This window comes from Erpetoichthys calabaricus, chromosome 1 (assembly GCF_900747795.2).
Source record: "Erpetoichthys calabaricus chromosome 1, fErpCal1.3, whole genome shotgun sequence".
Lineage (NCBI taxonomy): Eukaryota > Metazoa > Chordata > Cladistia > Polypteriformes > Polypteridae > Erpetoichthys > Erpetoichthys calabaricus.
In genome coordinates this window covers 157,112,003-157,128,590 of record NC_041394.2, presented here as the reverse complement: position 1 = coordinate 157,128,590, position 16,588 = coordinate 157,112,003, and the positions used below count along the sequence as shown (strand labels likewise).

Sequence of the window (16,588 nt, the reverse complement as noted above, 5' to 3'; positions counted from 1 at the left end):
GTCGAGCTCCACTGTGCTGGGCAGTGAGCACTGGGCCACTAGAGGACGTCGGGCCCTCAGGCCACCCTCATGAAGTCTGTTTCTGATTGATTGGTCAGAGACATTCACACCAGTGGCCTGCTGGAGGTCGTTTTGTAGGGCTCTGGCAGTGTTCATCCTGTTCCTCCTTGCCCAAAGGGGCAGATACCAGTCCGGTGATGGGTTAAGGACCTTCTACAGCCCTGTCCAGCTCTCCTAGAGTAACTGCCTATCTCCTGGAATTTCCTCCATGCCCTTGAGACTGTGCTGGGAGACACAGCAAACCTTCTGGCAATGGCACATATTGGTGTGCTAGCCTGGAGAAGTTGGACTACCTTTACAACCTCTGTAGGCTCCAGGTATCGCCTCATGCTACCAGTAGTGACAGTGACTGTGGCCAAATACAAAACCAGTGAAAAAACAATCAGAAAAGATGAGGAGGGAAAAATGTCAGTGGCCACCACCTGTTATACCATTCCTGTTTTGGGGGTCGTCTCATTGTTGCTCCTCGGGTGCACCTGTTGTTCATTTCATTAACACCAAAGCTGCTGAAACTGATTAACAACCTCCTCTGCTACTTAACTGACCAGATCAATATCCCAGAAGCTTCAATGGCTTGATGGTATACTCTGATTTAAAAGTATTTTTGAGCAGTATATACTGCACACACACACACACACATAATTATGGGATATATCCAGTCCTCCAGAACGTTAAATGAATGACATGTAAACGTAGTACAGACGTTTTCTTCATGCTCATTGGGATTTTTGCAGAAATTGAAACAAAGAAAAAGCTACATGCGATATTTTTTTGATGCCATCCAAACACACATCAGACTGAACGCAAATGGTGAAAGCCCATGTGGATGGTCTGGTTTGCTGCAATGAGCAGAAAAGCACTTGGTTCAATCCGCACTCACCTGATGCTACAAATGACAGAGAAACACTCAGTTCAGACATCCGTGTAGACAGAGCCATAAGGACATGTCTCTTAGAGTTGTGGGACTGTAGAACAAACTACCAAGATATGTAGTTGAAGCACACACCTCGTCAACATTTAATAAGAATCTGAATGAGATATTGGGATAGCTTAGTTATTGGCTAAAGAAATAGGCTTGATGGACTGAATGTTCTCCCCTCACTGGTCAAATTTCTTATGTATTCTGTTTTTATGGGCATATAAACAACAGACATGTGCCTTAAGAACTGACTGAGAATGTACTGTGCAAGTGGGAGATGAAGATTTACTGGGATCCCAAATCCCCAAACTACTGGATGAGAATCTTTGATCCTTGAGAAATAGACAAGTGCAGGGCCCCATTGTGTCTAACTATACCCAGTCGGGAGGTAAAACGTGAAATGTTGACAGTCAAACCTGCTCAAGAATGGCATAACTAGCCTTTATGTGTAGCATGGAAACAGCCTCTGTAGGCATATGGGCAAAATGGAGAGAAGAGTGATGCCAAAAATCCCTGCACCAAGATGAACAAAGGTTGTCCTTATCTTCAGACTTGTGTCAATACTGCTCTTAGCTGTTCCCTCGAGAATATTGTTAGTCTTTGTTAGACTAATGTCCCTCTCTTTCCCTGAAGGTTGAAGGTCACATAACCCACTGTTGTTCCATTGCTTTGCTTGTTCTTGTAGTCAACTGCATTTGGAGGTTCCAGTCACTGTAGGATAGCACTAACTTGGTTCCTCCTCCTACTCACTTTGAGTTACTCCTGCCATGCTTATAAACAGATATATCAATACCAAATTAGTGCTTCCTTTTTGTCAATACTCCAAAAGTACACAAACTACTTCACAGTGATAGAAACCACCACAATTTTACATACTAATCTTGCTAAAAATATATTACATTTGTAGCAACAGAATGACATTTTTGGAGATTTTAATGATCAGGTTGGCTTCAGAGAATGGATAGGGTGTTACACAGCACTTTACCTTAATTTGTGCTTTGACAATAAATCAAGGAAGACAAAAATATAGAACATGCAAACATTAGTAGCTGCCCTTGTGTGTCATAACATCTACGGAAAATGTTATGTTTAGGGGTACTAGTCGTTACAAATGGCTGGGTATGAGTGTGTGTATGTGTATAAAGTAAAACAATTGTGTATAAAGCAAGTACGCTCTCTGAAAAAAAAAGAAACATAATGACTGAGCAAAATAAGTGCATACAGTATGTGTCCATCCGGTTGCTATGTCACTGTCATTTCAACAAATGGCACACCACATTTCTATTAATAAAAGGCATTGCATTTGTCATTCCAAAAGATGGTGCATCGCAAACATTTGTAGTAAGGCATTACAAAATACATTCCATTATATGGTGTACTTTCAAAGATAACTATCTATGGAAATAGAGGTCAATGTTGATTACTTAGATTGCAACCCATCTTACATAGGTATCAGAAACAGAAATATAGTATAAAGCAATAAGGTTATTTATTAATGATATTCTTCATCTCTGTCTACGCAGAAGGCTTGTCACAAATACCTTTTCTTGAAATGACCCTAAAGTATAAAAAGAAATCACTTTAAAGGAGAAAATACATCTCAGTGTTAGATGTATAAGTTGGCCAATTACTATTTCTACTTTTGTGTTTAATGTTCATCTACTCCATAGATACTCATTAAAAAAGACATTCATTTTATGCCTATATTTGTGACAAATTATGAAAAGAAGTTAAAAAAAAAAATCCATGAAAACATTTTTATAAGACAGGTTTTAAAAAGTGAGTTTTATTTTCATATTTGAAATTCATACAAACAAAAATTTAAATGAAGAAAGTATTTTACAATTATTTTCATAGTATCAGGAAAGTCACTCCTTTTCAGATCAGCCGGAGGAGACCTCTGATGCGCCTTACAAGAGCCCGAATGAAAGTGTATTGAGAACGGACTCTGCAGTAAAGCCCTTCTACATCTAGGAGTTTCTTCTGTAATGAGTCTCCAAAATTGTTTGCCACATCAGTGCGTAACTGGAAGACAACAAAATGCCAAAGTTAGTTTTATAATTTAAAAGCACAGTTATGTACTTCTGAGAAACAAAGGACAACTGCCACAATGTACTGATTTTGTACCAATGATAGCAAGCTCTCTACAAAAATAAAAAATCAAATTTCAATTCACTACACATTTAATCAATTAAAAATGGGTATATCACAGAAACCAGTTATTTTTCAGGACAATGTTCAAACACACCCAGTCTCACTTAATCCATTGTAATTTAGCACTGGTAATAAACCTAAAAGTACGAGTATGGAATATACTACAGGAGGACAACTATCCCCACACCCCTTCCCCAGACACACACAGTACTCGAGTTGTAATAAAATCACATGGAATGACAAACTTTATAATATTAAGCAAAAAATAGCTTTCAAAACAGTATTCTGCTGGTATGTAGTGGATGAAACACAACCTAAGAATATTTCTATGCTTTTTGCCATTTTATGGTAACCCTAAAACAATTCTGTTGTGTGGGGCCTCGAACAAAAAACACAATGGCAAACAAAAAGCCATAAAGGAAGTTTTAGAACAAACAGAAACTAAAGCATTGTTCAAATCAAGCAATAGTGATGGCAATGTGAATTGATCATCAGACATTGCCAAGGATAGTGAAACTGATGCAAATGGCACTGTAAAACCAAGCTGCTATGACTTCGGTCACTTGAAACTTCACCAAAGTGCGACAGTAGCTGTGTGACAAAAAGGTAAAAGTATTGTGATCAAGTGCAAGGACAAGCCAGACATTTCTTTCCCTAAGCACTGTTCACAACACGGCAACTATCCATGTTTATGTCAGAACAAATGGGAAGCCACTAAGCCTTGCACTGTGGTAGGCTGTAAAACTACAAGGAGAAAAAGAAAAGTGTGCCAAGAAACAAGCATCTACTGCCCGGACTGCAAAATCAGGCTGTGTGTTGCTGACTGGTACAAAACACATCAAACAAAGAGAATGTACTAAATCTGCACAATGCTTTTGGCACATTTTTCCAGTGTAAACATAATGCTAAGGAGCTTAATAGTAAGAACGCTACAATTGCTAATCAATGTGTCTACCCAGTAAAAAGGCTGTGCAAGAAGTATTAATGAAGCAAACTACAATATTACAGAGCCAAACCATTGATGTTGAGCATCAAGCAAAGTAGATTTACTTAAATTAACCTCCAATTAACCCAGACTGTCTTTTTAAACTGTAACAATCTGGGGCCACACAAACAAATTATCATACATCACTCAAAACAAGTGTACTCTTGTTTGTCTGATACGAGAGTGAACAAAGCATCCCCAAAATAAACACAAACTGAAATAAGACCGTTAAACTGGACTCCCTACCCGCTACCACTGGCAGAATGGGAAAAAAGCAGGGTTTCATCCTGACTACATGAACTATCTCAAGTCACAATTTACCATCTTTTTCTCCACTATATTAACAAATTATTAGGGCCTGATACTTTACATATCTTAGATGACCCCATCCCTTTAAGTGTGAACTTTTAAAGAAATCTCTGAAAGGCACTGGAGAGGTGGTATGTTCAGAACAAAAACAACCCTGCAATTGTTATACTGCGGTACAATGTGATCTGGATAATTGATGAAAGTTCTTTTCGTTAATGACCATATCATGTGTCTCCAATAAAGAGAGCCATCAACATATAACACCTGAAGAAAATGTTGGTGGATGGCACTGAGCCATCCAGTTCTTCATGGGCTGTTCTAGTAGTCTTGCTTTCCAGACTCAATAGTTACTATTACTTGTGTGTTGACTATTGGGGATTAAACGCTAAGATCAATCATAATGCATAACCTATGCTTTTGGTGCATGAGATCTGAAATCCATGCAGAGGGCTACAATATCCAGCTCTTACAGAGTGGATATGTACAGGTGAAGATAAGAGATGACAGTAATCTAAATTTTGCAGTCCTCACCCCTATGGCCTTATACCACTTTAAAGTCATATCTTTCAGATTAAAAATTAAAGGTGATGTATTAATGTTTGATGCAACAAGTTCTCAGGGGCCAATATGGCAAGATGTTTTGTCTATAGGGGTAATTGTCTTTTCCATAAACAGTGAACATCATCTCAAGATCTAGACACTGTATTTATTCCCCCAACTCAAAACAGGCTTGACTCAACCTAAAAAGGAGAAATTCCAAACTGGTGTGACTCAAATTCATTTTTTTTAGACTACGTGGTGTCAGATAAAGGGGTAGAGATGGGCCCAGATAAAATAACAGCCAAGTCAACTCGGACTACCCACAACCCCAATAAATTTTATGAAGCTTCGTGGCACTTGTGAGGTAGTATCATAAATCGTGCCATATTTTGCAGAAATCACAGCACCATTAAACCAACTAAAAATATTATATTAACAAATAAATGGGTGGATATATTTAAAATTACATTTGGCATTTATCAACTCTCCACAGAGAACAGTAATACATTATATTTTACTATTATTATTACTATTATATTACTATTATATTAATAAATTGTCTAATATATTGATATGCAGTTAACATTGCTTGCAACATCTTCCTTATTCTTGCTATTTTGTTTTACTTTAAAACTGAATCTGATTTAATAGAGGCAAACAACTAATTAAAATAAAATTAATTTTATTAATTCTATTTAATTTCAGCATACCTGATCAAGATCTTGCCTACTGACTCGAGACACTCCAAAGCTTCTTGTAACATTGCCTGAAAATGCTGCAAATGAATCTGCAGAAAAATAAAGCATGATATCCACAATATAGCTTATATTTTTTTGTGAATTAACACAGGCAAATAATAAAATCTTTCTCACAGTCTAAAGATATTCCCCACTTGGTAATCTGTTGCATGGAATAACAATAGACAGATTGGCTTCTTGAGAAATCAGTTTTGTTTTGCCAATTTTTGAACTCAAAAATTAAAAGGACCTGTACCGATTGGCTAGACAGAGGGACCGAGCTGGGAAAGATGTGCAGCTGGTTAGGGTGATAAAGATGGAAATGTACTCACAAGTGAGGAGAGTGTGTTGAGAAAATGGAAACAGTCCTTTGAGTGGCTGATGAATGAAGAGAATAAGACAAAAAGAAGGTTGGATGATGTGGCGATAGTGAATCAGGAAGTCCAACGGATTAGCAAGGAGGAAGTAAGGACAGCTATGAAGCCGTTGGTCCAGATGACATACCTGTGGATGCATGGAAGTGTTGAGGAGAAATGGCAGTGGAGTTTTAACCAAATTGTTTAATGGAATCTTGGAAAGTGAGAGGATGCCTGAGGAGTGGAGAAGAAGTGTACTGGTACCAATTTTTAAGAATAAGGGGGATGTGCACAGCTGTAGTAACTACAGGGGGATAAACTTTTTTTTTTTATTAATTTTATTGTAATCATTCCATACAAATAGATCAATTTATAAAAAAAAAAGGACTGAAGACAAATCAAACCCCACCCCTGAGAAGGAGAGCCTGGCCAAAGGAGAATTGCTAAGGGCTTTTTAATAAGGCAAAAATAAACAAGGAACAAAAAAAAAAAAAAAAAAAATATATATATATATATATATATATATATATAAATAAATAAATGGAGAAGGAAAAGAAATTCTTATTCTAAAATATTATTGATTAGATCCTGCCAGGTTTTGAAAAAATTCTGTACAGATCCTCTAACTGAGAATTTGATTTTTTCCAATTTCAAATTATATAAAACATCGGTTTCCCACTGACTTATCAGAGGAGAGTTAGGATTCTTTCAATTTAACAAAATAAGTCTGTGTGCCAAAAGTGTAGTCAATGCAATCACAGTTTGCTTGTCCTTCTCCACTTCAAGTCCATCTAGAAGAACACCAAACACAGCTGTTAATGGGTTAGGAGGGATTGTGATACCAAGGCTGTCTGAAAGGCACTTAAAAATTTTGGTCCAAAATTATGTTAATTTGGTGCAGGCCCAAAACATGTGACCCAGTGAGGCAGGAGCTTGGTTGCAGCGTTCGCAGGTTGGATCTTGCCCTGGAAACATTTTGGACAGTTTTAAGCGAGACAGATGAGCTCGATATATAATTTTTAGTTGAATAATTCTATGCTTTGCGCATATGGAGCTTGAGTGAATTCTCTGCAATGCTACCTTCCACTCTTTTTCTGATATATTAATTAAGAGATGTTTTTCCTATTGTCCTCTTGGATCTTTGAAAGAAGGGACTCTAACAAAATTTTATATAATGCGGAAATGGTGTCTAATTCCTCGAAACTGAAATTGAGCAGTATTTTTTCCAGCATGGTGGAGGGTACGAGATGAGGAAAATCTGGCAGTTTCTGTTTAACAAAGTTTCTAATTTGAAGATAGTGAAAGAAATGTGTAGCTGGGAGGTTGAATTTGGAACGTAATTGTTCAAAGGATGCAAAGATATTGTCTATATAAAGATCTCTGAGCAATTTAATCCCAAATATTTTCCAGGTATTAAAAACTGGATATGTTTGCGAGGGTTGAAAGAGGTGGTTCTCCTGCAGGGGTGCCACAGATAAAAGATTTTCCATCTTATATTGCTTTCTAAATTGGTTCCATATTCTGAGTGAGTAAAGTACAATTGGGTTATTAGTATATTTGCGATAACTTGCATTTATTGGAGCGCAGAGCAGGGAGTATAAAGTAGTACTACAGGATTTTACTTCTATTGCGGACCAAGCCTGTGTATGTTCATCTATTTGTGTCCAGGTTTTTATGGCTTGTATGTTTGCTGCCCAGTAATAAAACTGAAAATTAGGTAGAGCCATGCCACCTTCTGCCTGAGGTCTTTGTAGGGTCACTCTTCGGATACATGAGTGTTTTGAGTTCCAAATAAATGAGGTTATAGTTGAATCTAATTGCTTAAAAATGATTTATTGATATATATTGGAATGTTTTGAAATAAAAAAGTTTAAGAAGGATATTCATCTTAACAGCGTTAATTTTTCCGGCTAGATTGAGATGAAGGGTTGACCATCTATGCAAGTCTTGCTTAATTTTTTCCATACAGACAGCAAAATTTTGTTGATAAAGAGCTTTATGTTTACTTGTGATATTTACCCCTAGGTATTTAAACTGATCTGCTATGGTAAAAGGTAGTAACTACAGGGGGATAAACTTGATGAGCCACAGCATGAAGTTATGGGAAAGAGTAGTGGAAGCTAGGTTAAGAAGAGAGATGATAATTAGTAAGCAGCAGTATGGTTTCATGCCAAGAAAGAGCACCACAGATGTGATGTTTGCTCTGTGGCTGCTGATGGAGAAGTATAGAGAAGGCCAGAAGGAGTTGCATTGTATCTTTGTGGACCTGGAAAAGCATATGACAGGGTGCCTTGAGAGGAGTTGTGGTATTGTATGAGGAAGTCAGGAGTGACAGAGAAGTATGTAAGAGTTATGCAGGATATGTACGAGGAACGTGTGACATTCAACGTGGAGGTGGGATTACATCTGGGATCAGCTCTGAGCCCTTTCTTATTTGCAATGGTGATGGACAGGTTGACAGATGAGATAGGTCTATGATGTTTGCTGATGACATTGTGATCTGTAGCAAGAGTAGGGAGCAGGTTGAGGAGACCCTGGAGAGGTAGAGATACTGTATGCTCTAGAGAGGAGAAGAATGACAGTCAGTAGGAACAAGACAGAACACGGGAGTAAATGAGAGTGAGGTCAGTGGAATGGTGAGGATGCAGAGAGTAGAGTTGGCAAAGGTGGATGAGTTTAAATACAAAAAACAGGAGACAGAACTGGAGGTAGCAGAGTTAAAGATGCTATGATTTGCATTGGGTGTGACAAGAATGGATAGGATTAGGAACGACTACATTAGAGGGTCAGCTCAGGTTGGACGGTTTGAAGAGAAAGTCAGAGAGGAGAGATTGTGTTGGTTCGGTCATGTGCAGAGGAGAGATGCTGGGTATAGAGTGGAACCTCGGGTCACGTACAAATCGGGTTACAACCAAAAAGTTTGCCAAACTTTTGCATCTGTTCACTACCTCACACTCAGGTGATGAACAAGCCAGTTTCCCTTCTGGTTCGTACGTGCCGATGATTTCTGCATGTGTTCAGTCTCTCCCTGTGCATTCCCTGTATGCTAAGGACAGAGCTGCCAGGCAAGAGGAGGGCCTAAAAGAAGGTTGATGGATAATTTTTAATAATAATTTTTTGCATTTATATAGCGCTTTTCTCACTACTCAAAGCGCTCAGCAATTGCAGGTTAAGGGCCTTGCTTAAGGGCCCAACAGAGCAGAGTCCCTAATGGCATTGACGGGATTCGAACCAGCAACCTTCCGATTGCCAGTGCAGATCTCTAGCCTCAGATAGAGGTGATAGAGGACATGCAGGTGATGGGTGTAACAGAGCAAGACACAGAGGGCAGGAAGATACGGGAAAAGATGATCCGCTGTGGCAACCCCTAATGGGAGCAGCCAAAAGAAGAAGACTTTTGAAAATGAAGAGGTTTAATGTTTCATTTACAATAAGAAGCTAACTAAAGTACTTTCAAAATGATATTGTAACAACTTTTCTTTAAAACCCATCTGAACTTATGTAGTCAATCAACTGAACTTCTTTAGTCAAACTGTAGAGTTGCATGGAGCCAAAGCCTTTCATGGAGCACTTGGTGCAAGGCAGGAACCAACAAAGGACAGGGAACCAAGCAGCACACAGTGCCTTATTCAAGATTAATTTTATAACTTCCAATTAACCTAAAATATATACCTTTCAGATGAAGATGTGAAATCTGAACACTCCAAAAAAAAAAAAAAAAAAAAAACCCACACAAGCAACATGTAAATTACATATTAATAAAGCCTGAGATGAGATTCCAACCTAGGCACTGGACCTGTGAAGCAGCAATATTTTGACCCAAAATAAATATGACACATTTAATAATGAATATTATAATGTTGACAAAGATTATATGTTGCTTTTAAGGCTTATCTTAAGAGAAGAATATTAAATGATTTATATATCCAAGAATTTATATTAAATCATCCCAATCACTTCAACTGGAATACAGAATTTTAATATTAAACCTAACAGAATAACTAGAAATAATCACTAAATGTTTATAAACAGTTTCATAAATTCAAATTAAAAGAAAATGAAATGTTTAAATTTGATACTTATTTCACAAGATTGAATGGTCTTCTGTTTAAAGTTATTAATTATATTTACCACTTACCATCTTGATGCCGGGCTCTGAAAGACTGCCCAGCAGACAAGAGAGAGTCCTGAGATTCAAGAGGGCTAAAGTAAATTAAGTAATATTCCAAATGGCGCCAGAGAATAAATAAGCACGTTTCAATTATATCTGTAGCATATAAAAATCAAGGAATATTAGTAGCACGTATAAGAAAGGAAAAGACAAGAGTATATCATTGTTACGAATGTAATGGTTAAAAAAAGGAAGGCTAATAATTAAAATATTTGTTCTTCACTCTTCTATCTGCAGGTGCTAGTTATGACACTGAACATACTTGTTAATAATGGCAGTGGGTGTTATTTATTAATTGCCTTTAGTTTTTTTGGAGCTATTCTTCACTGGCCATTTGAAGATACGTTGTGATAAGGTAACACGGAATAAGGGAACATACAATGCAATAGGTGAAGTTACCTGAAAATACCTATGCTTCTTTATTGAATAAACTTGTTAAACATCTTGAAGTCACACAGTCACCATTATTACTAATACTCATCTATTTTCTTAAAGTGCACTCTTTAAAATATGCAAAAATAATACAAATAAACACTGCAAGAATATTTAAGGCAATTTACTCTTAATTAACAAATCTGAAGGAATTAACACTTTTCCAACAAGTCTAAACAAATACAACCCTCATGGTTAATTTAAAAAAATGGGACAACTGCAAATTATTTCTCTATTATACAATATTTAATATTTCAATACTTGGTAACTCGTTACCTTCAGTGTCACAAAATACATATTTTTAATAATGTGCTGAAAAGTAAGGAGTACGGTTTCTACACTAAGCACATTAAATGAGGATCACAACAGAAAAAAACAACATTCACCAATTGTTTTTTTAATTTTCTAGTTTTATGCTACAGTGTTTTCAAATAAAAAATTACAATAAAAATTATCATTTGGCCCTAACCTTTAACTCCAGCAAACAAAGGTATAGGGTACACAATTAAACCACTTAAAACTACACTTACAGATCACCCCTTAATTTCAAACACACACATAACTTTATAACTATATATTTGAAACCTACAGCCTACTTTCAGAGGGTAACTAGAGCTTACAGTAAAAATATATAATTATTCCACTACAATCCAGCACCAGATGGAATCCAAATTATTTGCTTTTTTGCTCCTTTCATAAAAAATACTGGATCCTCTTGTGAAATCTGAAGCTCATTAGGTTTTTGCTCAAAAGCATCATATTCTTTACTGACTAGATTTGGCCTATGTCACCATGAAGGCAACAAGACTGCTGTCAAAGAATTCCTTCCCTTAGCACCATATCTAAAATCTTTCTTTCAATGTCTGGGATGATTTTGTTTTATGCAATACTAACTTTATTGTGCAAAATCTAGTCATGTGTTCCGAATTAGTAATTACCTTTATACACTCTTTTCTATTTGCACAGATGACTGTGCACAACACAAACTGGAAACACTGATCCATAAGTATAAAAGCAAGAATAAAAGAAACTAGAACAAAAAGCTATTTTCAATCTCAGATACTATATAATGTTTTACCAAATATTAATTAACATTACAAATGTTTGGTCCAATGTTTCTTTACATATGCATTGTCCAATAATTTGGCAATATTTATCTATCACTATTACACAAAAAATATTACTATAAAAATTTATATTGAATTTTATACCTGTCATTTTCTTTTATCACAAAAAAACACATCAATATAGGCTTATTCTTACAGTCGATTATAATGATATTATAATAATGATGTTATTATACCTGCAAATCAAAAAGTGGCATTTAAAGATAAGCACATATTTTTTTAAGGATACAAGAACACAAGGAAAGTAGTATTGCTCGATTATTTATAAGCTTCACAAGGCGTCTCTTGGCCAAAGCATTCCTCTGGGATGAAGATATTTTATCTACTCCACTTGTTACTGACATGAGAGCTTGACAGAGCTTAATGTATAAAGAAGAAAAAATGTAAGCCATAATAATAAACCACTCATAAAATTTGATTAAGTGAATAATAATCATAAAGAAAAAACATTAAAAAAAAAATTCTGATAATATGTATATATGTTTTAAGATGCAGCATCCATTGTTATACTTGTTTCATTCTGTAAGCCACTTTATGCTTCAGGATCTATATATATAATTCACTAAGCCAGAAGACAAGTAGCCAACCATGGAAAGCACGCCGGAAGGGGCGTGGATTCACTAAGCCGCCGACAAGACACCCATGGCGCACGCAGGAAGGAGCCACGCCCACCAACTCTAAGACCATTGGATGCGACGACAACTCGCAGAGCCACGCCCACCAACTCGGACGCGACGACACAGAAAAAACGGCGTCATTTATATTCGTCTGTCGTAGAGGCCACATGCACCTCCGAGCCACATTGACTGTTCATAGAGGCATGTTTCTCACGGAGGTGAATCGCCATATGCAGCGTGTAAAACGGTTTGCGAGGGGTATCCCATGGGATCCTTAAAACAATCCTTTACAACTGAGGTTAAAACACAATGAAGTAAGCAGTCTTTAAAAACCAATACGCTCTGTGCCTCTGTTTTCATTAGCGTCGGCTGTCCTCCAATTGTAAGTCACGGACAATTGTATGTTTCCCTCTCAAAACACAATGAAGGAAGCAGTCTTTAAAAATGAATAAGCCCTGTGCCTCTGTTTCATTAGCGTCTCACCTGCTTCATCCAATGGTCTTAAAGTTGGTGGCCGGGGCTCCGTGAGTTGCTCTTGCGAGCGGGCACATGACCAGGGGGTGTGTAAGCTTAGAGAATGAGGGTGGAGGGGGGAAGACCAGGTAAGAAGAGGCATGTTTGTCGTGGAACTGAATCGCTGAATGACCGTGCGACGACGGTCGGCTGGCAAAAACTGGCCGACAAAAGCGTGTGCATTATACTTACTGAAAGGAGCGTTACGGATTTTGCAAATGTTAATTTTTTTCCCTCCTTTTAGACAACTGTGTCTTTCCGGAAATATTCAGCAATCAATATATTATTTTTGCGGCGTTTGCCTGCAGGACCACGTGCAGCGAGCGAGCGAGAGAGACAGCGAGAGCGTGTGACACACACACACATACAGGCACGCGCCCACGTGGGAGAGAGAGCGCGCTGGACACAGAGGAATAATAATACTTCGTTACATTGATATACCGATACTAATTCTCAGTATTCAAAGCGCTATCCACACAGGAAGGAACCGGGAAGCGAACACACAATCTTCCAGAGTCTCCTTACTGCAAACCAACAACACTACTACAGCCCCACAAGACAGTTAAAAAATACACCGGGCTTGAATTTGTTTTCACTTCTGTGCATAGCATAGCATGTTACTTTTCTTGGTGGCTTACTACATTACGGATGTTTCACATGTACATTGTTTCCCTTGTGCTTAAAACACATTAAAAAAGTGTTTCTCAACTGTGACTACAAGTACTGACAACTGTGTCGTTCAGGAAGTGGTCACCCATCAATACATAATTATGTGGCGTATGCTACGCCGCGGGTTGGCTAGTATATATTAAATTAATTATATTGCTGCTTTGAAAATTCTCTGCAGTCCTGCTCTGTATTGCTAAACAGTGTGCAAGTGCTAAGAGAAACAAAGACTTAAACATACACCTTACATTTTAAAAACTAAAAAAAAATATATATTTAAATACTTAAATTATATGCAAATAGTAAATAATAATGGGAAAAATCATCTAATAAACCTAATACAGAATATGTACAATTGAAATATGCCACGGTATTCTTTGTTCATTAATGGAAAAAGAAAAAAAGCCTTGCGTAAATATTTTACAAAAAAATTGATGCCCATCGTGATTTTTACTGTATGTACAGGAATGCAAGCAACTAAAATCTTGAAGCTATCTTCTGACTAACTATCTCTATGTAAATAGCCCATGCATGAAAAGCTTTAAATGATTTGGCAACCTCATGCTCCAATATTCAGAAGAAATAATCATAGACAAAGACGGTTTGAAAATAAATAAATAAATAAAAATATTACTGTATATCTACAATTACATTCCATTTTCATATTATTTAATAATGAAGACTTTACAATTTCATACCTCTTTTACTTCTTCTGGAGGCAAGTGATCAACACCATGCAGTTTACTCACACTCTGTCGATGGCTTTCAAAATACTTAAAGAACTGAGATGCACTTTGCCTGAGAAGATGCACAATTATGCCCAAACTTGGAACTCTTGAGTAGGAAACAGGTGTGGCAACATCTGCTGGCATAAATGACAATTACAGGTAAGTAATAGTAAAAGGAGGACGCCCATGAGCAGTTAACTTGCTGCCATTTTTGAACTCAAAACTTAAAACATAAATTCACATTTATATAATTTCTGCCCCGCGCCTCGTAGGAGCAACACCGACGATAACCTCGGTGTATTTCAGCTATGCAGGCGGGGGTTCAAGGCCAGAACACCTCCATCGGCACAGGCAAGCATCGTAACGCAGAACCGGTTTGACCCTCTAAGCGTCCCCAGTTCGCCTTCAGCTCCTGGTGATGTAATAGTGGTAGGTGATTCTATTGTTAGGAACCTCAGTATCACTTGCCCTAATAGAAAATCTTTTGTTTCTTGTTTTCCCGGTGCTCGTGTCCGAGATGTGACGAGACGTGCGCTGGCGATCTACAAGAACAGGGCAGTTGGAGCAATTGTTTTACATGCTGGCGTAAACGACATAAGGCACCGACAGTCCGAGATCCTCAAGGCAGACTTCACTGCATTAATTAAAGACACAAAGGAGAGGACCCCATCGGCAAAAATATTCATCTCGGGTCCACTCCCTCTCGTCAGACGATCAAACGAGTACTACAGTCGTCTGCTTGGTTTAAACAACTGGCTGCAGGGCTTCTGCAAGAATCAAGACATCAGGTTCATCAACAACTGGGACCTCTTTTGGGAAAGACCGCGTTTTTTCAAGCGAGATGGCCTGCATCCGAATAGCTTCGGCGCCCGGGTCCTCTTCGAAAACATATCCAAGGTAATTCGTTTATCTTGACTATCTATCTCTGCTTTTAACCCCTTCCGAAATGCCACTCCTGTGCTTGGTCATGATAATTGTTTAATAAAATCTTCCATAAAAGTGCACAACATAAATGCTGTAATAACCAATCTTAATGCACATAGAAAATCTAGGCAATACGGCATAAACACCAATAATTTAATTAAAGTTACTACTTTAGATGAACAATGTATTAAAACTGTAAAAACAGATCATAGATTAAACAAAAAATACACACAGAGCGGCGCTAATAAAAATAACTTAATTCCTGTTCCATATATCAATAACGCACATAGTATTCATCTCTGCTCCTCCGAAACATTGAATATGGCACTATTAAATATTAGAGCTTTAACTAACAAGACGTTTTTTATCAACGATCTTATTAGTGATAAAAAAAATAGATTTTATTTCAATAAGTGAAACGTGGCTTAGCTCAGATGGCGCAGCTGTTTAAATCGAATCTGCGCCTCCGGATTACAGTTTTACTCGTGCTGATCGCCAAGGAAAGAGAGGTGGAGGACTAGCAAACATTTACTCAAGCAGGTTAAAATGTAAAAATATCAGTTTTGGTAAATTCAAGTCTTTTGAGTATCTCGCCATTATTATTCAGGGAGATTCTCACGTTCTAGTATTATCCGTGTATAGACCTCCAAAATTCAACACGTCTTTCTTTGAGGAATTCTCTGACTTGATGTCAATCTTAATTACGAACTATGACACACTCTTAATAGTCGGCGACTTTAATTTTCATATAGATAATCAATGTGACCAAAAAGTAAAAGAATTTATGAACCTCCTGGACTCTTTTGATTTGAGACAGCTCGTTAATCAGCCTACACATAAAGCAGGTCATACGTTAGACTTAGTAATTACTAAAGGACTAAAAGTTGATATAAAGCAGGTCATTGATACGGGTCTATCAGACCATTTTCTTCTACTTTTTAATATAGAAATAGTGATAGAAAACGCTCATGACTCATCAGCAGCTTTAAAACTTACAAACATTCTAACCAATCAGTCCGTTTATAGTGCCAACTATAATAGCGACGATAATGTAAATAGTAAGGTGGAAAGATTTAATACTAAAGTGAGGGCTGCTGTTGACTTAGTTGCACCTGAAAAGACAGTTAAAAAATCTTCTAGCATTGTTATACCATGGAAGACCCAAAGAGTGTCTGATTTAAAGAGAACATGCCGTAGAGCTGAGCGTAAATGGAGGAAAACTAAACTAACTATTGACTATGAAATATTAAAAGTTAAAATAACAGAATACAATAACACAGTCCGTCTTGAGAGGTGCTGCTATTTCTCTAAGATTATAAATAACAATGCTAGTAATCCCAGAGTCTTATT

General features: G+C 37.3%; 1 protein-coding gene across 2 annotated transcripts in view; it reads right to left on the bottom strand.

Annotated features, from left to right (window-relative positions):
- Positions 1-2,734: 2,734 nt before the first annotated feature.
- The window catches only part of nup205 (nucleoporin 205), a 193,212-nt gene continuing 179,358 nt past the window's right edge, over positions 2,735-16,588 (bottom strand). The window contains exons 36-40 of one of the 2 annotated variants that reach the window (XM_051920262.1): positions 14,285-14,448; positions 12,020-12,149; positions 10,199-10,327; positions 5,678-5,754; positions 2,735-3,004 (exon numbers count right to left, since the gene is read on the bottom strand). In XM_051920262.1, coding sequence (XP_051776222.1) covers positions 2,858-3,004; positions 5,678-5,754; positions 10,199-10,327; positions 12,020-12,149; positions 14,285-14,448 — 647 coding nt within the window. In that variant the 3' untranslated portion in view covers positions 2,735-2,857. Of the gene's footprint in view, positions 3,005-5,677; positions 5,755-10,198; positions 10,328-12,019; positions 12,150-14,284; positions 14,452-16,588 lie in introns of both variants that reach the window. The other variant, XM_051920268.1, reaches the window with a different exon arrangement.